The 21,934-nt window shown below is 44.8% G+C and overlaps 1 protein-coding gene across 1 annotated transcript in view; it reads right to left on the minus strand.

The window, feature by feature from the left end:
- Positions 1 to 467: 467 nt before the first annotated feature.
- LOC144155430 (CD109 antigen-like) overlaps positions 468 to 21,934 on the minus strand; it is a 33,665-nt gene continuing 12,198 nt past the window's right edge. The window contains 16 exon segments of the mRNA XM_077686846.1: positions 468 to 608; positions 611 to 656; positions 750 to 878; positions 4,113 to 4,229; positions 4,610 to 4,723; positions 4,805 to 4,922; positions 5,296 to 5,401; positions 5,495 to 5,608; positions 7,148 to 7,196; positions 8,129 to 8,269; positions 8,662 to 8,811; positions 12,731 to 12,919; positions 13,837 to 13,899; positions 14,686 to 14,799; positions 20,379 to 20,639; positions 20,903 to 21,127. Coding sequence (XP_077542972.1) covers positions 511 to 608; positions 611 to 656; positions 750 to 878; positions 4,113 to 4,229; positions 4,610 to 4,723; positions 4,805 to 4,922; positions 5,296 to 5,401; positions 5,495 to 5,608; positions 7,148 to 7,196; positions 8,129 to 8,269; positions 8,662 to 8,811; positions 12,731 to 12,919; positions 13,837 to 13,899; positions 14,686 to 14,799; positions 20,379 to 20,639; positions 20,903 to 21,127 — 2,034 coding nt within the window. The 3' untranslated portion in view covers positions 468 to 510.

The following is a 21,934-nucleotide window of genomic DNA, read 5'->3' on the forward strand; positions in this document are numbered from 1 at the left end:
GAAGCCTGGACTTCACCCCATAGGGATACCACACTTGTGAGGAACCCCACTTTGAAGTGCCCCTCAAAAATCAGTGAAGCCAAATAACTTGAAATACATACTGTAAATAAATGCTTCTAGCCTAATTCCCACTGAAATCCCTTCTGTTTATGAGGCACTTTCTATAGAAAGCCATATCGAAACTTCTATAGAACTGCAAAGTTCTTTCTGTAGAAACTGGAAAGGGTGAAACTGCTTACAGAAAAGCTGCTTCTCGCAAATATTTAAGAAAACGCAACGTTACAACACAATACACAACTGAAAAAAGTAGTCAATATTTTTCCATTTCATACTGATCTAGTGTACTAAGGTTTCCAATAAGCTTGTAAAATCTATGTAATACAGACGTTTTGTTCTAAGCTTTTTTTCACTAAACCATTCATAAAAAAAAAAAAAAAGCTGACTTAGAAACAACATAAAATAGAACGATAAAACATCAGACACCTACCAACAACAGACAGGGTCGCCCTGTTACTGCCGAACACGTACAGGCGGGTCCTGTCGGAAGGGCAAGATGGGACTTTCGGTGATGTTGGTGTCCAGGTACTTGATCAGGTAGGCCCCTCGGTCAGGTCTAGTATGAGGGATGTGTGCCGCTGTTGGGGAATACCATCGGGCTGCGGGGAAGCACAAAACACAGGAATCCCCAGGTGACTTATTTCAGGTGCATCTGCTGGACCGTAGATGAATTAAGGAGAAAAATCACCCACCTCAACTAGAAGGGAACGCGTCACCATGTCCTTTGCTATCTGGGTCTTGGCCAGAACGGTGACTTCGATTACTCCAGTGCGCACAGGCACTATTGGCATGTATACAACTGCCGACTTCCCAGGCTTGATCTAAAACAAAGAGTTGCTTTCAGAAAATTCTGATAGGACATCCAATAGCCAATATACAACTGCCGACTTCCCAGGCTTGATCTAAAACAAAGAATTGCTTTCAAAAAATTCTGATAGGACATCCGTTAAATCTATCTGTGCACTGTTAATGAAGTCCACACAAGCACTTCCTTTTCCATGTGCTATCGGGATAAAAGCGACATCCTCGTGTTTCTAAAATTGACAGAAAAACACCTCAATGATATATATCACTTCCCTTTATAGTTATGCAATCACCTATATAACAGGCCAGCTTAGCACTTAAACTGCTTGCTATAGCTCCACTGATGCAACTCTGATGCTGACATTGCAAAAGACTATTAGCTTTGCACTTGCCACAACGCACGGTAACAGTGCAGAGTTTAAATTACCCATGTGAACACAACGGTGTACACAATACAGTTCCAGTTGAGCACATTTCACAAAAACCTGCTGTTTACAGTTGGTATTGCAAGCAGGGACAGCATTTGTACAATATTTAAACGAAAATTCAAGGGTAGCTAAAGAATTTCCAAGCTTAAAGGGGTCGTGAGGAGATTAAAAAAAAATTGTGTTGTGTGGGTATTTGGACCTGTGGAACCTTGATAGACAACCTATGCATTGTCGTTTCATTGCATGACATTTGCAAATATGGTAAAAAAATACAGTTATGGTTTCACCAAAGATTTCCTCCTCAAGTCGTGAAGTGACACTATGTTGAGAAACAAATCATAGCTCACGTACCCTCGTCTGCACAACGTCATCGTTCAGCAAGCTCGCAAATGGTCAGACACAGCTACAACATTGGTGCCATGATGAAATTCACCCGCAACTGAACGGGGGATGTCCGATCTCTGATACGACTGATCAACATGGCCGAAATCCCAGTCAACAACGCACGCGACTGGCACAGACAGAAGTCACCATGTTTATTAAAGCACACAGGGTATTTGTAAACTGTTTACGCTGTGTTGTGCTAGTTTAAACTGTTTTTCTGCTAGCCGGTATCGCTCAAGCTTGACAACGTCTGCCTCACATACCGTATAAGGCGGAATATAGGCTGATTTTTTAACCAAAAAATTTGCCGAAGAGTCACCCCTCGACCTATACAGTGGTCACTGGCATAACGTTAGTTGTCATCTGGTCACCAGGCAGCCCATGGAACCCATTCAAACCGTAAAGGCACCGTCGCCACCACCATCAACTGCCACCATTTTCGTTTAGTTGCTTCTCTCCAGCTTGTCTCACTGCCAGTGAATGTGCGCGTGCTATTTTCTTCTCGCTCAAAATTAGTTTTAATGCACCATTTAATGTAAATTTTAATGTAACCATTTAATGTAACCACTTTTAATGTAAACTTCACTCAAATAAGCTGTATAATTAGGAAAAAAGGGAATGGCCATGCGACCCACTCGCTCATTTCTCGCAACAGAACCTATGTTGCCATACCTGCTGGCGGTGCGATTGGCGGAGGCCGGAAAAAGCAAACCCAAATTAGGCAGAACTTATATGCTTTCCGAATGAGCTATTAGCGCTTAAATTTAGGTAGGGCATATTCTTTTTATATCAGTAAGAATGGTGGGACAAACAGTGCAAGTTATGAAAGGAGACGTAAACATAGAAGTATTGATGCATGCTGCCGTTGGTACTGCGCGCACTATGCTTCATTTAGATGCACAGCACTGCAGGGCTTTGGGGTTGTCTCAGACGACACTGGCTGATTGACGCAAGCGACGGTGTCTTACATGGCCATATTTGTCGAGCAAGCACCATGTTTCAAGAAACCATTATTTTCTACATGAACTAAAACAAGCCAGGTTTAAATACGGTCAAAAACAAACCAAAGGCAGAAAACGGCTTGCCGCGGTGTAGTAGCGCCATCTAGGTTGAATAACAGTAAGCAAGACTCCGCTCCACACCAAGTTTAGCTGAAATACCTGTCCTTATTATGTCATTGCAAACGTTGTTCAAACACGTTTTGGTGCGAGAATCAAAATTTTAGCTTGTATTTTGTCTTCGCGGCCCCTTTAAGGATTGCTGCATAAGCAATTCCCTGGACTGCACCAAGGACGATTTGCTGTGTGAACTACAGCCAGCCAGAAGCCATTGTCCTATGATAACGAGTAATCTGAGACGAAACAAGTTAAATACCGAATGAAACGATGTTGTGTACCTAGTTATTTTTTTGCATTTTTTGGTTACAAGGAAAGGGGGTTGGCCTACATTACGGCTCGACCTATATTCCGCATTATACGGTAGCTTCTAGTGACCTGACGATGGAGATAAATAACCTAAAGCTTAAAATGGGAATTTACTACATAAACAACCAACCAGTCTTTTACTCTTCAGGTGTCAGAATGGCAAGTGAGAAGCAGTGATACAGCACGTCGCAAGAGTCCCGCCACTGCGCAGTTCGATTGCTTTGTTTCGCGATGTGCTCCGCTATGGTTTACTGTAGAAGCACTCAACAGTTGGAGTTAAAATTGACAAAAACAAACCAGAGCGCTGGGCTACAAACAGGGAGAAACTTTTATACCGCACTTCTGACTCGTGAGCCCTCTTTACGTCTTTTGCCGAGTGGGTAAAGTGTCTAATCACATGCGGGGAAACTTCTTTTTTTCTTTCTTTTTTTTTCACGAGCGGCATTGCGCCGTTTGATATGAAAGAGGTAAGGTTCCCACGAGAATTCGTCAAAATAATGTGAACTTCAGCACGGAAACTCAGTACAAACTGTACAAACAGCTAGTAGGTCTGAGTTCTTCTACAATAGTTGCCAGACAAATGAACCGGTCGGATCGCCGGTCACTTGGATAGAAAACTGTTTATGGCAACCAAGGAAGGATGCATTATTTTTAAAATATCGGGTTTACAGCTTTACAAAGTAATATACACAAAAAGGGTGCAACTCTCAAATGTTCTTAAAATGACGTCACTGCCGACCGATGATATCGCATGGTCGCTTGCGATGCGCCTCAAAACGAGCATTGCAAAGGGATCTCCTAAATTACAGACAATGAATTATGAAACTATTTTGGATTTATGTTCTTAGAAGGTTGTTCAATCAGATAAAATAACAAAAGGCAAATGCATTTTCTCTTCACGACTCCGTTAAGCAGGAACGCGACGCCGATCAAAAACTGAGCAGGCAAATGATTGTTATCCCACAATGAAATATGCAGAAATTATGTTTTAGATAGACTAATGGAAGCAGCTTACGAAAATTAGATGCTGGTGCTCTCCTGAAGATGTCTCGGGAGCGTAGGAGTTCACCCGCCCCAAAGGCCCCACCAGGACGAACCTGTAGTCGGGCGAACTGGCCAGGGTAATAAGCACCTGCAAGAACAGTGCAATTAAGCCACAAAGGTCGGATGCCAACGTTTTTGCCCGCCTTCTCCTGGCACTTGCTCTACCTGGGGTACGATGGGATGCAAAACTTTCAGCGCACACAGCAACAAACGTGCAGACCCTTTATGGCTCACTATTAACTTTGGAAAGCCTGCATAATAATCACGGTTTACAGTGCCATGATTTCAGTGAGTACTAGCCTGTACAAGAAGGTGAATCCCAGCAAACGCGTCGTAACATAGTAAGTCCCAACTACGACTACGGTGGCTTCATTTGTAGCTTTGAAACTAAGAGCTGGTTGTCTCATTAGAATTTTGATTAATGAGGACTGGTCAAGTTGACAGGCCAGCAAGAGGCAAGCTACTTGCCTCTGTCTCGTAGACTCGGTAGTTGAAGACAGTGACACGTATGCCCAGCTGCTCGCCAAGCCGAACCTTCGTTGGCATCTCCACGTTCATGTAAAACGGCTTTGCGCTTGAGAACTGCACACAAATACGCAATAACGCAATTAGGTCGAACAGAGCTGACGATTGACCCGCAAATATCGAACGCTTGTCCCTTACTGAAATGCTGTTTGACAAAATCCCAAATCCACTTGACTCGTCCATTCCAAATGCACTGATCATCCATTCTGCTGGCACGTCCGGCACTGGGATGTTGAAGATGGAGTGGCCCAACGGTCTGAAGAACAACAAACGAGGGGTTATAATAGAGACAAAAATTTAGAAAGGACGCTTGAGGGGGAAAAAAAGGTTGAAAAGCAACCTGCGCAGGCTTTTAACAGCATCAGCCAATCTGTACAGGCTGATCACTGACGTCGCCCGATAACATTGATCAACAAGTGCAGAGGCTGCCACAACTGCTACCCCCTTCTCTTCATTTCTACCTAGCCCAATCAAATGAAATTCATGCCGAGTGTGACAATTTTTATTGCACCAAGGCTGCTCGTTGACTAAAACAAAGTTATATGCTGTGTTCAAAGCAAATCATCTCAGTTCTCCTCTTATTAAAAGCTGCAAACTGTTATTGACGGAAGAAATGGATTTAAACTAACCCAATATTGATGTCTTTCCAAAGCCACGCATTTGAATACAGTCTCTGGTATCTGTTGGTTCTGTACATTTCGAACCTGGGAATACTGAACCGCTGATCGTCATCACCTGCAAAAAAAAAGAGGGGGCGGGGGGGTTGTGAGATACATGCATCACACGGGATCCTCGAGAGTTGCTAAGATTCAGAAGTTGCATACTTACACCTGGCTTCATCAGAGCCATCTTCACAGTCAAAGAATCCATCACACTGCCGCTCAAGGCGATAGCAAGAACCATCATAGCATGTTCCATAGCCTGCTGTTGAATTGCACTCGTCTGCAGTAGGTGGAATGAGGAGAAGAAAAAAAAAAAAAGCATATGCATATATACGTGCAATGAATCAATTTCTGCTTTTGGAATACAACACGTATTTTCATCATTATAGCAATGGCTATTTCTTGTTGTAAGGCTTCAGTAACTTATTTCCAACACACCACATTTTCAACAGAATTAATGTCACACTTAACTAACCTTAATACGCTGCACTCAAACACAACTAAAAGGAAAGGAAAGATGCTGCCATGGTCTGGTTTGACCTTCACCTAAGTGTTATGCTTTTCCCCCCTAGGTTTACATATAGCCAACACTGTTAATTGAAACAGATATGCTTGATTACATGTTTTCTCCCCGCCCCCTCCACATTTTTTCCCTGTTGAAACAGGGTTCTTTATATAAATGTGCACATAGAATATTATACGAATGATTTTTAATAAGCTTGCCAAAAGTCTATTATGTAGCCTGAAGGAAATCTTTAATTGACACAAAGAAGTACTTATAAACTTCAGGTTAAAAAAACAAACGAAAGGCAATAGTCTTTCCTAGACGCACTGCTCTGTGGCCAACAAAAAAAAAAATATATATATATATACATATACTATACAGGGTGTCCCAGCTATCATGCACCAAGATTTTAAAAAAGAGAAATTGCGTAACTCGAAGAAAACCTAGTGCATAATGTTTGCAGTGCTGTGAAGAAGCGGAGAGTAATTTTTTCGTTAATGAGACTTAATTAATTAATTGTAATTAATTATCTAACTCGAGAAATACTGCCCTAATCACTAAAGTGTCAATGAGGCACTTGTAGGTAACCACGAGGGGCATCTAACTGCGCTATTTTCAGCGACGAACTAATTGCGTACTCATTTATTTTGACTGATAAAGGAAACCCGCGAAATATGAAAAATACCACGTGACGACGCTTACGCGCGCATTGTAAAGCAGCGTCCCCAAACAAAGCTGATTGAAAGCAACTGCTTCGCGTGTTATCCGCCCGAAAAGACAGCGCATCACCTTGATAATAGCATGCATGGAAGGAACAGCAACAGCAAGATTCGCGGGACGCGTGTGCAGATAAGGAACAAACTCGGTCGCGATTTCTTCTTTCTTTCTTTTGTTTATTTCATTCTGGCTAACTCAGAGGCAGCCTGTTTGAGGGCGTTGCTTTACGGTGCGCGCGGAGGCGCCGTCACGTGGTATTTTTCATATTTCGCGGGTTTCCTTTATCAGTCATAATAAATGTGTACGCAATTAGTTCATCGCTGAAAATACCGCAGTTAGATGCCCCTCGTGGTTACCTTCAAGTGCATCATTGACACTTTAGTGATTAGGAGAGTATTTCTCAAGTTAGATAATTAATTACAATTAGTTAATTAAGTCTCATTAAAGAAAAAAATACTGTCCGCTTCTTCACAGTACTGCAAACATTATGCACCTGGTTTCTTTCGAGTTACGCCTTTACTCTTTTTTTAAATCTTGGTGCATGATAGCTGGGACACCCTGTATATGCACAAGTAGTTGCAGCCTGTGACCTCTTACCTCTCATATGGGTGATGTTAGAATCGCTGAAGACCAATAAGCCAGCAAACTGCAGCAAAAACACAAAAGAGCTGTCAGATTGAAGTTTCTGCTAACTAGTGAAGATCTCACCTCAGCATAAAACATCACCTCACGAGACGAAAACACGTGAACACACACAGAGGAGACATACATACACAACTGCTCTGCGCTGTACATCCTCTCTTTCTTTCTGTCACAAGTTTCCACGCTTTAAGTAAGCACCAACTCTCCTAGTCTCAAGCACTTCTAGAAGCAGGAAGTTTACACAATACCAAGGCAGACTCCATGCTCCATTTGCATACAACAGGGGTGCACGACAAGCAGTCTGTCGGGAAATTCTCTGCCAACTGCAAGCCCGCTTACAAGAAGAAAAAAAAAGCCTTTTAGCGCTGTGATCACTGCTCAAAGGTCGAACAGCTTGACCATGCAGGTGCAGGAAAGGCTTTTTTCAACCCACATAAAAATAGAAAACATTTCCTCCTGACAGTGTTGGATCTCATATAGCCCTCTAATCTTCATTCACACTCCCTCGATTCTTTAAAAATTTGCATTTTTTGCAATTAGCACTAAAAAATTCTGATATCTACAAGAACAAGCTCGGTAGTAGTATAGTGAAAAGGACATTTAATGCTTCAGCTTTTGCCCAAATGTTGCTCACAGTAGAAGTAACTATAAGGTGTTGCGTTGCATGAGATCCTGCACCAGTGAGTGCACCTTGTAACATAGAATATACGACAGTTTGACACAGGTTAAAGAAATGCAGGTAGCTTAAATTGACAAGCCACCCTTCACTGTGGCATACCTCACGCCAAGGTGCAACTCTGGTAGTAAGAGGGTGTTTGCTCCATAAAACACTTTGCAAAAAAAAAAACATTTGTAGGTTTTGGTCAAAAAACAGCCCAAGGTTTCTTCAGCTCGCACCATGCTGCAAAAAACGGACGCAAGGGAAAGAAGGCAAACCTCAAAAGTCCTGTTTGAGTCGAGGCCATAAGTAGACGACGGGAAACAAACGTAGCTGTAAACATTCCCATCCCTCGAGAACCACTCCTGAGTCAGAGTGCCGTTGATGACATTGTCAAACGAGTTCATTTTCCTGAGCACCTGGAAAAGAAGAAAAGTGAAACTGGTTGTACGGTAAGGTTTGAGGCTTGGGCAAGTTTGTTCACAGTTAACAAAGAGGGAAACAGCACAAAATGGATGATGTACAAGACAAAAAACGCACCTTAACACGCTACCAACACAAGTGAATTTCAATTTTAAACGGTTTTGTTTTGCTGTGAGAGCTCAGTGACCTACGATCCAGACAAGTTCATGCGTACGTCAAAACATATCAAGATGAACATTACCCACAGCATGCAAGCATAATGGTAGTACTGCACATTACCTGGCATCTTGTGGTTAGACAGTGACATTGATGTTCACGAGCTTGAGTTCTTAAAAACAATGTCCTTTATGCCTTGCAAGAATAAATCAAGCGTGATCAAGCACACTACCTCAGAGTAGCTGATCTCGGTGCCTGCCTGCATGTTGTACAGGGTACGGTCCACGGCTGACAATGCCACGTACGTCCCAGGATCACCATAGATGGCCACCTCAATCGTGTCTCCTGTCTTGTCCTTGCGGTTGTTCAGAGTCAAATTGAACTGGAATGAAAGTCAGTGCAAGCACCTGCAGCTGCAGCATAAAACTTTAGCGCCATGCTAAGCAAGACAGCGTTACTTTCTTGATACTGCAACCAATATAAAGAACAGTTCTTTTAGTGTTCCACCTATGAAAACGGTTCTGCACTACTGCACGTGCTTTTTCAATGATCCCTTATGAATATAATCAAGTAAGGAGACACACCAAGCTGCCTTCTATATATACCGTATTTACTCGCATAATCCTCACACTTTTTTTCGGAAAAGTCAATGCAAAGTTAGGGGTGCGAGAATTATGCGGGGGAAAAAAAAATCCGGTGCACAGTGTTGCCAATTTGCCTTATGCCAATCCCGCTAAATGTAGCGGTCGTTTTTTGTATATGTAAGCTTAGTGTTGCCAACAGCAGCTATTTCTTTTTATTTTATTATTTACAAGGTAAACAGTCTCCCGTCGATCAGTGATCATGAAATTGCCGCCTTTGCTTTCTGGCGCGCGCCCTATCTCGTCGTCGTATGTGCGTGCCCTACTCCAGTAACGCACGCTGAAGTCGGTGACGCCGAAGTGCCTGCCTGCGGCACGGTTGCCGTGTTCGATCGCGTACTCTCTCGCTTTCAATTTGAAAGCGGCAGTGTAGCTGGCGTTCCTCCCCATGGAGAAGCGGCACCAAGCACAAAACAAAGATCAAAAAGTTCTCAAAATGGCAGCGAGCTATCCACCACTGACGTGAGTGACCCACAGTCTGACTGCTGCCGCTCAACGACGGGACCACGACGGCGACACTACGACACGACAGCGAGCTGCGCGAACACCGTCTAGTTGCGCGCACGCGAAACATGCGCGAAACCGGCTCAAGGACAGTGTGAGTAGCGTGCTAGGGCGCCTGTTAGGGAGTAGCCATGCAGGTAGTTAGGGCGCCTAGATGGCCTTGGATACACAGCGCTCTCCGCCGAACGGAGAGGTGGCGGGGGAGGGCGCGCGTTGGAGAGCGCGTGCACCATGCGGGTTTCGCGAGCAGGCAACTTCGCCGCTGCAAAGTTGGGGGTGCGAGGATTATGCGAGGAACCAAAAAATCCAAGTTTTGGTGGCTCACATTAGGAGTGCGAGGATTACGCGAGTAAATACGGTATTAAACTTCCATTAAGACAAACTCGAAGGGACTGTGAAAATTTGTTCGTATTGTCCAAAATTCTTCTTAGGCAGGCATTTTTTGCATTGTGCATGTTACAAGAGAGCAAAAGTGCTGTTTGCCTTAACCGAGTTTGTCTCAACGATAGTCTACTGTATCAATGACAGCCTCCCAAATCTTTTCAATAGAAACTGACACTCAAGAAGCGTACAATTCTAACCCTACCCAGTCACAATTTTGCAATACTATAAACAAGGTTCATACAAAGTCTCTAAGTAGAAATTCAAGGACTCGAAGGATGCCAAGGGATGAAATTAAAAAATGGTTCGTAAGGTTTCATTCACTAATGTGTCGTTCAAGGCTGTAACGTCCTTCCCTACAGCCACAAATGTATTTTAACAGCGGAGCTGTTTAAAGGGACACTGAAGACAAAACCAAAGTTCGTCTAAATAGATAGATTGGCGTTCCCAGAAAAGGAATATACCAGTCTCTGGGGCAGTACCTTTAAAATAGTCTCGTAAATAATCAAAACATGAAGCTATTAGTCGCTCAGCAGAGATGACGTAAACGGCGACTGAGCAAGCCAAGAGTCATGTGACAACAGAATGAAAAGCGCGCACACAAGCTCTCAAAGAAACATGTAAAACATTTCTTTGCACGTTAACTTTCATAAGTCATAAACAGTTATAAATTTGCATGCATAATTCAAGCTGTGCCGACATGCGCAAGCTTCCAAGCCATGGCGCCGTTGGTGGTTGCGATGGTTATTGCAGGTTCGGCGTAGTTGCATGCCTGTTACCTCCAACTGAGCGTATACCAAGGCTGCGCTGCGTAAGCCCATCTGTCGAGCCATGAATATGAGTATCTTTTTCAAGTTTTCGGATGGAAGTGCACACGCACTGCTGCATAGTAATAGCACGCAAATGCACACGCACTGCCATTCAGGTGCTCGTACACCAGAGTACCTAGGCTTGAATTTCACACTAGGCCTTGGGCGTGGTTGCAAGTGGAACAGATGGTGCCATGTATCAAGCCGAGTGAATCAAATCGACTAAAACCAGAATATCCATAACGAGACTGCAAAGCACAGAGCGTTTCAGATGTCGTTCTCACTGAGGTTGCGGTGTCCGCTGGACGTTTTGTAGGTGAAGTAAAAGGCGGCGCGGCACATTCACATTGTTTAACCCCTATCGCACGTCCCGTGCGGCACCAAGGTTGGTGCACACAGAGCGGCAGCCTGCGGGCGGATAGGGCGGGCAAGTTGTTTTGTTGTATGTGCAGAAAGCGCGATTAGTGGCGCCTGCGGCCGTGATGTTTTGCTTGGTAGTTTTTAGTTTTTGCTAGACCAAACCGCTGTTTCACTCGCTTCCAGCCTACGTTTACATCAAGCGAAACGTCATGAAATGGCGCAGGGATGAAATGCGTTTTTCGATTGGTAATTTCTCGGCAATTAAAGCATATTTCGCCACTGAATAAACGCTGAGAGGGCTATGGGGCAGTTGAACTTTCATGGGAGCTCAACTTGCTAGTTGCCTTCAGTGTCCCTTTAAGCTTGAGTTCCACCCGTGCCTGGCGTCGGTCAAAACTCGGCGCAGCAAAGTGGAGAGGACGAAAATGCTAGGCCAGGAAGTGTGAGGGGAATCGGCCCGGAGGCAAGCAGTCCATGAGCAGGTGTGGGGAGTGCGCGCCGCCAGAAAAAATGCTCCCCGTGATCGGAATCGAACCTGGATCTCTCGTGTTATGAAACCAGCTACTATCCGAATGCGCTACCATTGCATTCGGGGCGCTCAGCATTTCCTTTGTGTGTGTCTGTGTGTGTAGGAGGGAGGGAGGGAGGGAGGGAGGGAGGGAGGAAGAGAGAGAGAGAGAGAGAGAGAGAGAGAGAGAGAGAGAGAGAGAGAGAGAGAGAGAGAGAGAGAGAGAGAGAGAGAGAGAGAGAGAGAGAGAGAGAGAGAGAGAGAGAGAGAGAGAGAGAGAGAGAGAGAGAGAGAGAGAGAGAGAGAGAGAGAGAGAGAGGTAAGGAGGCCAGATGCCCCAGGAGGAGAGAGGTAAAAAGGTTTGGGTTCGTAGCATGGGTGTCGGCTTTGGACTGGCTGAGTTGAAGTGGACTTTGGCTTCGGACTGGCAGTGTGAATTGAGGAATATGAAACTTTGATATGACTCAGTTTGCAGGAAGAAAGCGTTGCTTTTTAATCATCTTTTTCTAAAGAAAGCGGGTTTGTTCTTTTTTTTTCCTGCACCTTTTGAGAAGCTAGCACATTGATAAAAAATACTGTGCTTTGCACCAGCCACTATAATGCTTGCCATTATTCAAGCCAGGCGGGCTGGAATTTGCTTCCCTTCCCTGGCATCAGCCTCAGCAGAAGCTATGAAGAAAATTAAAAACTGAGCACACAAATCATAATGTGAGAGATTTATAAAAACTGTAAAAGCATGTGGCTGACTAGTTAGGCACAGATAGCAAAATGAGGAGACCCACATTCCCACACATAAATGTTCTTCCCTCATTGCTACGTACACATAGTTTACATGATAATTCCAATAGGAAAATTAAGTTTGCTCTTATCACGTGGCCAAATTCCCCAACAATCGGCCAAGACAAACATGCAAATGAGCTGTATAGACTCGAGGAGTTCAAGGGCCCTTGATAGCCTGTTCCTAACAGAAAGTAGGCTAAAAAGCACACTCCAAGAACTATGCAAATATAAAGCGCTTCAGTAACACCTTAGTGCACTTTTGTCAAATGCTTGCATTGTTTTGGTTCTAATGACTCGCCCAAGCAGTTTGTTTGATACCTTGTCTTTGGATATGCCATCCACTGGGAAGGTCAAGCTTTCAGCAACAACTTCACTGCCTCGTGCCAAGTCGTACACAACCACGGTCGAGGTGGGGGCCATTTCTGGAGAAAGTGTCACTGCAAATGTCTTGATGCTTGAAGTCATCTTTTCTTGACCAGACAATAAGATGATTCCTTTGGAAATGATCTGTCGTGGAAAATAAGACTTTTTAGTAAAACAACAAAAATTACTGGTTTAACATTTTGCCTTGTATGCAGCCTTTCTTACTTCCAATTTTTAAAAACACACACAAATATTTGGTATTTGATTAACCCTTTGGGGGTCGAATTTTTTAGAAAAAAACTTTCCTAGGTGGTCAAAATACTTTACAGTGATAAATTACAGTGATAAACAAGCTCAGAGCAGCGCAATATAGATAGAAATCAACTTCCGCCACCCCTGCAAAGGAGTTCCGATAAAGATAAAATCAAGTTTCGCGCGCCTCCGTTGCAATCACGCAGTGAAACTGAAACCACAAAAGGGCGTTGACACAGACCGCGTTTCGCGCTGAAGCTAGAGAGTTCTGTTTATCTATGCAAGAAGGTCAAATTCCAAAGGCTTCTTGTAAGTCCTAGGAAGTGGCAGCCCCCCCCAGTAAGCATGCATCGTCATTATGGCGTGAAATTTCCAACGGAGGGTCGAAGCCATACCAGTAGGACAAAGACCTTGCGGGACGGAAAACTGCCGCCGTATATATATGGAAAAAACCCCCAAAGGGTTAAACATTCAGGCCAGTTTTTTAATATTCACAATTGAGGCCACTCAGAAATACCCTATAACAGAGCTTTCTTGGGTTCTTTAGCTACCTGATGTCCATTTCGAGGATGATTTTTTTTTGTGTTTGTATTTTAAAACATTTATTTCTGCTCATTCTTGGCTTATGCCGCGCAAAGAGTTTGGGGCTTTTTGTGTTCTGCTGCCATTATAAATACGGGAATGGTCACAGTGCATGCTAGTGGACCAGCCAACTCATAAAAAGCAACAGTACATGCTAGAAATTATGTGACCACAGCAAACATGGTTGCAGCCTGCACGTACAAAGATAAGAAAGGCGATTGACCTACCAGGTACGAAAACCATTCCACGTAGTAGTTGGACCGGACATGGAAGATGATGTACTCTCCGACCTATAAATAGATTTGGGGAGGGGGGGAGAGGGGCAAGGACGAGAAAAAAACGTATTGTATTTTTATTCCCTGCAATTATGGCAAGACACCTGAAAACTTTCTTTCAACATGGGAGGAGAGATGTCCCCTTCAGTGAACAGTCTACCATAGACACTGGCTTGGATGCCAAGAAATTGCATCATGTGCATTTAAAAATAAGGGCAAGGAAGCTTAATTATGTATTTTGTAGCAGTAGTTTCTCTTGTATATAGAGAACAAAAACAACACAAGTAGTTTTTGGGTGCTACATAAGCATGCATGTCCCTTCCACAAGGCCAGAGAAGTTACTACTAAAATCTTGCTGGGAATGTACTGCTCATGCATCAAATGCAAAACAGTTCTCAAGCCAAGTTGTGGTCTTGAAAATCCCTTTGCATTTGTCAATTAAATTCATCAACTGCTGGGTGTGTTGCAAAGAAAATAAGTGCCCAGTTGAGCTCTCATCGTAGTGTTCATTGCTGCGACTGATAACTTTTTTTTAGCTGTTCAAATTTTTTGCTTCGAAAGCAAACGTCATTAACTGCAGTTGCCTACTAATTTCATTCCCATTCAATTCAAAACAAGCGAATTTCCAGAATGATTCTACAGTCTCCAGAAAGGTAGCTTTGAAATAGTGGTGTCAGGCCATCCAGGTTTGCTGAATAGGTTTGCTATGGGGCAACGGGTGGTAGCCAGAGGGTCATTTCAGTGTTTCACAATGGCTGCACCCTAACCAGCTGAAATGCGACATGTCGCCAGCACACGCACCTTGGGGTACTTGGTGCTCGTGGTGATTTGCAGGTGGTGATTGATGGGAGAGTACGATGAGTACGCCACAAGGCTCGTCCGCACACGACCGTCGTTGGAGTCGATGAACTCGGCCTGCACAAATGAGGAAGAACAAAATCGCAGCACAGTTTGATATTGGCGCATCACCGGTGCTGACTTCACCGATCAACTGTTCTAGCTGGAGGTGGGCACCTGTTGTGCAATGCGGCGAACTCTAGCTTTTTTACCATGTTAACCGCAATGCAGTAGAGCGCTTCCCACATCAGTGTGGCGCTAAATCCCTGGCCTCAAGACCTTCCTGTCTTGGCGTTTCTCAACAGCCGCGCTTAATCCCACCAGGGGATCAATCAACACTACACACTCTTGCCATTTCCATTTTCTTCTTCTTGTGTGGTCTTACATTCGAGTGTTGCAAATGCTAACCTCTGCTTTTTTTTTAAAAGGTTTGGGAAGCAAGGCTAAAAGTGCATGGTGGCAGCTCATTTCACAATCTACTGCTCCAATAATTGGGGCGATGTATTACAATAGAAGAAAACGCAAACAAAACCGACACACAGTCGGTGCAGTAATTTCAATAGAATGCTATTGATATGTTTCTGGTTGTTGCATTTTCCTGGCAGTTATGTTGTAAAACCTGGGTTCCATTGCGAATTTCTTAGTACAATACAAGTTCGGATAATACAGTTTCCCAGATCTTGCATTTGCGTTTAGCAGTTTCCTAAAAATGTATAAATGAATTTCTACTGCAATAACTTGGCAATACCTGCACCCACCCCTTTCATACTGTACACTGAGCTAAGGTCATTCATGAAAAGTTTCCAGAAATTCTTTCACCACATGAAAGCCCTAACAAATCTATTTGCAGAGTGCCAGTACAGAACACTGCACACTATTTCAGCCCATTCAAGGGGATGTCCCGATGTCTTGCATCCCACACAAATTTCAATTTTGAAGCTAGCCTGCTACTTAAACAAAAATGACAGGCAGGAGTTTCGGAAAAGGTGTTTCTCAGCTTCTGGTAGAGGTTGCGGCCTTTCTAGCAATACTGCATGGATGCCAAGGTATGCTAATGATAAGCCGACAAGGTTATGGTGCTCTTCAGCTGTGCATGATGCAGCATGACAAGGAACTAAAGGAATAATAAGCTTACTCCTAAAATTGTCATTCTAACTACAGTTATGGCATTACTACTGAAAGCACGTCTTGTAACAGTGGAATCTCAATGATACGATTCTGGGTGATACGAATTTCGGGATGATACGAATTTCTGATAAGTCCCGGCGAAATTGCATTGTTTGCAATGGAAAAATTTCGGCTCATAAGCAGTAACCTCATGGAGCGATTTTTGCGAGTGACGTGACGAGTGATGCGACAGGGATCCGCAATCGCTCGTCCCAATCGCTCGCTGAGGCAGCCACATGAAAGTGATCGCGCGAGCGACGTGACGACCGATCCTAATATTGCCGCAAAGCGCCCAACATGATTATCGAAGTACACACGGCCGCAAGGTTTTTTTATGTGTGCATTTGTCACAAAAACTGGAAATAAACGTATTTCAGTGAGCAGAGGGTTGTACTTTTCTAGGATGCACTGTGCTGCCGCTCACCCCTTCCCCTAGTTCTCTCCCTAAGCCGGAAGTTGCGCCCCTTAAGCTCTCCTATCGGCCAGACGCTCAGGCCACTTCTGGGAGGTGAGCGACTTTTTCTGATGACCCAGAACCAAGCGATTCGATGAGCGTTTTAGTCCACGGTGAAAAGTAGTTCGTCACAAGTCGCGTCGCTCCCCAAATCGCTTGCAAAATCGCTCCATGTGGTTAGCGCTTCACGAACGTACCTGCGCGGCCCCGCGGATGATACGAACGAGCCGGCGAGGCGCCCGACTTCCTAGCGAGCAAGCGACGGCGACGTATGGGGTGTATCTCCTTTTTTTGCCGCTCTTTTTCCAGAAATGGCCGGGCTATTGTTTTCTGCTCACAAAAACACGCCGCGCACTCCACAGGCGTGCTGACGCCGCCGCGAAACCCCCCGCACACTGCGCGGGGCGCGGCCAGCCGTGGCAACATGGCGGCGGCTTCGGTAGCGAAGTGGTGTGGGGCGCTCGAGCGACCGCTTCTAACTGCCCTTTAAAATGCCGCTCAAAGCACACACGAAGTTTTTTGTGTGGTAAATGTGCTAATAATGGGCGAAAACAGTGCTATAAAACATCCGCATCGTCGGTGAAAGCGATCATGAAATATCTGCCGGAGTGCTAAGCCGGCGAAGCCAGCCGGCTTTCTCAAGTGCTTCGAAACTTCCGCCCTGAGGCGCACGCCTTCCCATTGGTGCAAGTCGTCAGGCTCCTCCCACTGCCGCGCGCATCGTGCGTCATTTTCTAACCGGGGCACAAGCGGCCGCGGGCGCAGAATCACCAACGCGGGCGTGAAAATATCGCGCGTGCAACGCCGACGTGCACGAATCGCAGGAAAAAAATGCTCCTGTAGTGAGCTTGGGCACTGCGAGTGAGGAGACTGAAGTCCAGAAAGGACCGCTCGGCGACATGGAGGTTAAAAAAAAAAAAAAAAGCTGAAAAACGTCATGGATTTCTTCACGCGAAATAAGAAAAGAAATAAACGCAAACTTTTTTTAGTGCTCAATTTTTTGGTCTGTGTTAGTTCATACGAATTTCGCAAGATACGAATATTTTTCGTGGTCCCACGAGATTCATATCATCGAGATTTTACTGTATACCTTATACCCAGCATGAAATACAAAGGAGAGTTTTTCAAAACTGTTTTCTGAAAGGCTTTTGGAAACCAGCCACTGCTACCAACATTCCTTTTGGCACCACGAAAGCGCCTGTATGCATGCCACTGTTCATAGTTTCCTTTTTTAGATGCTGACACTAGCTTTAACTGTTTAGACGAGACTTCTGTGCAGACCGCAGTGGTTTCGCGCAGCTGCAGGCCAATTTTGGTGGAGGAGGAAGGCATTACAAAGTGAGAGTGTAACAGTTGCCCAACAGCATAGTGGTGACTTCGATCCCGTCTCACTGCACAACGGCCTTGTACAAGGCCTACTGACCATGCGTAGTGATGACATAGGGACCAACGGCCCATTGGGTTGGCATGGAGACTGCATAAATGGGGCTTATTGTGGAAGTTACAGGCATGCTTATACTTGACTGAAGGGGGGCAGGCCTCTGAAGGATCGAAGGCTCAGGGTGACCAGGACAAAGTAAGGCTGTATGGCTCCTTGCTGCATGTGTTCACCATACGTGGTGAATGTGCATAGGTGCGTACACCACATATGGGAAACCACACCGTAGCTCATGCATATGCAAACAGGTTGACAGCAATGCAAGATGATGCGATAGGGGTGTAAAGAGATGTGAAGTGACAAAATGAGTGACAAAGTGACCATGAAGGGGCTCGAAAGCTGTCTCTGTGCACCTGCTATGCGACACCACAGTGGTCCTACAATTTTCTTTTCCTTTGTTTATGCTGTTGACAATAAGCCTCCCCATTTTCTTCCCTATCAGACACATGCACACACAGCTGGCCTAGGTTTAACAGCAGCTTTCCATGAGGCTTGGGAATCGGCATGCCAGCTAGGAATACGACATTTCAACTTGTAGCAGCAGTAAGCTGCACAGGTTAATTACATCTTCCTGTCTTTCTGCCTGTTGCTCCCTTCTAGCTAACCTCTCCCACCTGACAGCAGCATCAGCTGCTTCACTTATTCTTGGTGAAACAGCAGCAAATATAAGCGGGGTGAATAATCAAGACAAAAAATGTAGAATTTTTTATACACATCCCAGATTCTTCCAGACATATCGAGTTACATGAGAATTCCCAGTTTTTGTGACTGGTACACACCCCGTTTATGCTTCCGCGGTGGAATTACTGCTCTAGCCGTGTGTACCATATAGCCTCCTCTGCATTTCCCTATCAGTGGACACGTAAAACTATTGTCGATTGACATATGTTTAGACAACGTTAAATTACTTGATTGATTTTTCAAAAAATTTTTTGGAATAAAAGCATCTGCCCCTTGTTCTGCCTACCGTACGGGTGGAATGTACAGGTGTAAAAACAGGGAAGGCCAAAAGCTCCAACTCCAGGGGGGCAGTGGCGCAGTGGGGCTCGTGCCCCCCAACCTTATGGCTTCACGGGGGGGGAGGCAGAGCCCTTTCCAGCCCCGGCCCAGGATTTTTTTTTTTTTTTAAGAGCATGGCTCGGGTCCGCACCCATTGACATCGGACTATTGGCAGTCCTGGCAGACAGGAGAAAATGTAGCTGGTCGACGTACGTTACGTGATCAGTGACAGGTCAAATATTCAGTGCAAAATAACCCTCAAATGGATTTATATATGCAGAATATGTTGTCAGGGTGAACATTTGAATGCCCGCTTAAGGTAATACAGGGGGGGGGGGGGAAAACCCTTCAATTGCGTAGCGACATACCTTGGTTTTCAGTGAGTTACCAAAAGCATTTGTGAGGTATGTGGACGAGTAGGGGCGACTGTTTTGTGTGATGAACGGGCTTGACATAGAATGCTTCCTAGCACACCTAAATTATGTCAAACTGTATGCATTGAATGAGAAAAAGACAACCGCCTTCCTTTCCTTGATGTGATAGTGAAACATGATATAAATACATTCCACTCACTAAAATGGCCAGTAAAATTTAGCTCCTTCATGCAGTTAGAATATTCCTTGAATATATATTTTACCAGTCACATTTATGCAACAAATCTTTACACCTGAACTGCCTGTTAAAAAAAGGAAATGACTCGCTTTTTTGCACTGGAAGTTCAGTCATGCAATATTTTTGCATAAATGTGACCAATAAAACACGTACGGCGTAGACCATTTATAATGTAACTGGTTTGCCTCACATAGAAGTCAATGCAAAAGCATATCGCTTAAAATGTGGTTGCACGAAGCACAATACCGTTTATAGTGCGGTTTGAGCGATGATAAAGAATGACTTGCGAGGTGATTAGATTCGTGCATGTTTTGTTTATAGTGCGGTACTGCTTATAGTGCGGATTTTAGCGACTCCGCGTGACATGTTATAAGCGGTCTGCACTGTATTCAAAGAAATTTCTACTGGATGCGCCAAATTGCTGAAGTTCACAAGTCACCGATTTGTGGAGCATCTTATTTGGGGACACATGGTAGTTAGCTGCCACAATGTAAAAGGCTCACTGGTACAGGCGCCCCTCTGCCGCTTTGAGCTGGACTACAGGTCTGCCCTTCCCCCACTTGGAAAAATAAAAATTTATAGCTGCTGGGGGGTACATCCCAAAATTAATCACAACACTTATTATGTTTCACATGGTTATCTGGTCGACAATCATTACTGTAATGAAAGCACATTTTTTGGTGAAATGGGGCACTGGTGCAAAGCATTCCTGATGCACCAACATTGGGCTGCACTCACGCTAACCTTGAAGGCAACCACACTCGGGTTGTGTGGATACCATGTATTGCCTGAAGGTTTTGGCACTTTGCCTCCAGGGGTGATTGTGATTGCCGTACCATGTCAGAACGTTGTCATAAGTGGGCGGTTTTGATCCAGCGCTACTAATGTCGCTACGCATGGATTCTTGCAATGGCACAGTGGGCTGCCGCTCACCTTTTGCCCCTTCCCCAGCCAGGCAACAAATGTACCGCAATGCACAGGACTCACCTCTAGGCGAATGGCGCGCACGGCATTCACAGCTGACGGGTCGTTGAGCACGGGTGTCGACTCCAGCATAAGCTCCCAAATGCCCGGAGAACCCGGCACAGCCGTGGCCACCGGCTCGGAGAGCTGGCCACCGACCGCACCGACGGCGCCGCCGCCGCTGACGAATGTCACTGATGGCGTCACACGAAGTATCTCCTCCACACGTTTGTCGCGAAAGTACTCGGTTGGCAGGGGAGAGCCGTCGCTGTATGAAACACTCACCTGCAGTGGGGAATCGAAACATTACTCACGAGAAGCAACACCTTTCCTTTTTTTGCCCATTCCGGAGGCACTACACAAGAGCCTGCTACAAAAAATACAAATGGCAGGCCCAAGACAGCGACCATCCAAATTTTGCTGAGTCTACTCTCATTATATACGGTGGTACTTATCTATCCGGAGAAATCGGTGGTGTTGTGCGGAATGCAAGGTGTGCAGACACTGCAAACAGACAGGCAACGGCTGCATAAGCCAGGAACACTCACGTAGGCTTTGAAGGGCATTCCCGGTCGAAACACTTGTGGAGAGGAGCCCAAGAAGCGCAGCTGTAGACTTGAGTTGAATACTATAGACTCGGAGAAGCCCGTCTCAATCAGGTCCAGGAACCGCTCTCCGACTAGAGCCGTCACCACTACCTTCATTCCATCCAGGCGCGACACCAAGCGACTCAGCTCGTGCAGAGAGAATGCGAAGTCCCGGACTCCTTCAAACTGCACACACAAACATACAGCAAAACAAATGAATGTATAAAAACACACTTAATCCTATGCATTCAGACGCATGTAAATATGGGTGAGCTCACGTTCTATGTGACAACGCCATGTCATTTATGGGTGAACAGACAGGTACATGATAGCTAGATCATCATACATTGCACACAACATTTTAAAATTATGCTGTTAATTACAACATTTACATCCCCCTAATTCGAAGCGGCAATGTCTTTTCCTGGGGGGGGGGCATGCTAATACACGAAATTACAAATTGAAGTGGTTATTAATGCATCAGCGTTAGAAGGGTTATGTGACAGAAAAACTGCCTAGGTTTACCTATAGACAGACATGGGAGTGTTAAAGGACCCCTGAAACGCTTTTTTTACAGGTACTTCTCTGGCCTTCCAATGGTTCTTCGTGTCCTTCAGATACAGACACAAAAAGAATGATCAGGATCAGTGTGAAATTAAGAAAGTTATTCAATATTTATGTCTGCAGATACAAGCAAACCCAGCACTGCCTACGTCATGCCCGAAGCCTCCGGATATAATGACACAAACACCAAAACCCTACGATTGGCTAAGCTTGAAATATTTTGTATATGTCACTGTATCAATCAAACGGGCCTAAATAATGCTTTAGTCGATTTTTTTCCTTAAAGAAAGCGTAAAATTTGACCTTGGATAGTAACAAGGGCAGACACTACAGCCCATTTCAAGTGCTTATGTGCCCTTTCCAGCCGTGTTACTATGAACCGCCTTCTATGCTCTCAGCATTGCCTGGGACCTGAGCGCTTCGCTAAAA

The sequence above is a fragment of the Haemaphysalis longicornis genome, unplaced genomic scaffold (genome assembly GCF_048455015.1).
Source record: "Haemaphysalis longicornis isolate Haplotype H1 unplaced genomic scaffold, Haemaphysalis longicornis Haplotype H1 scaffold_1, whole genome shotgun sequence".
NCBI classification, from domain to species: domain Eukaryota; kingdom Metazoa; phylum Arthropoda; class Arachnida; order Ixodida; family Ixodidae; genus Haemaphysalis; species Haemaphysalis longicornis.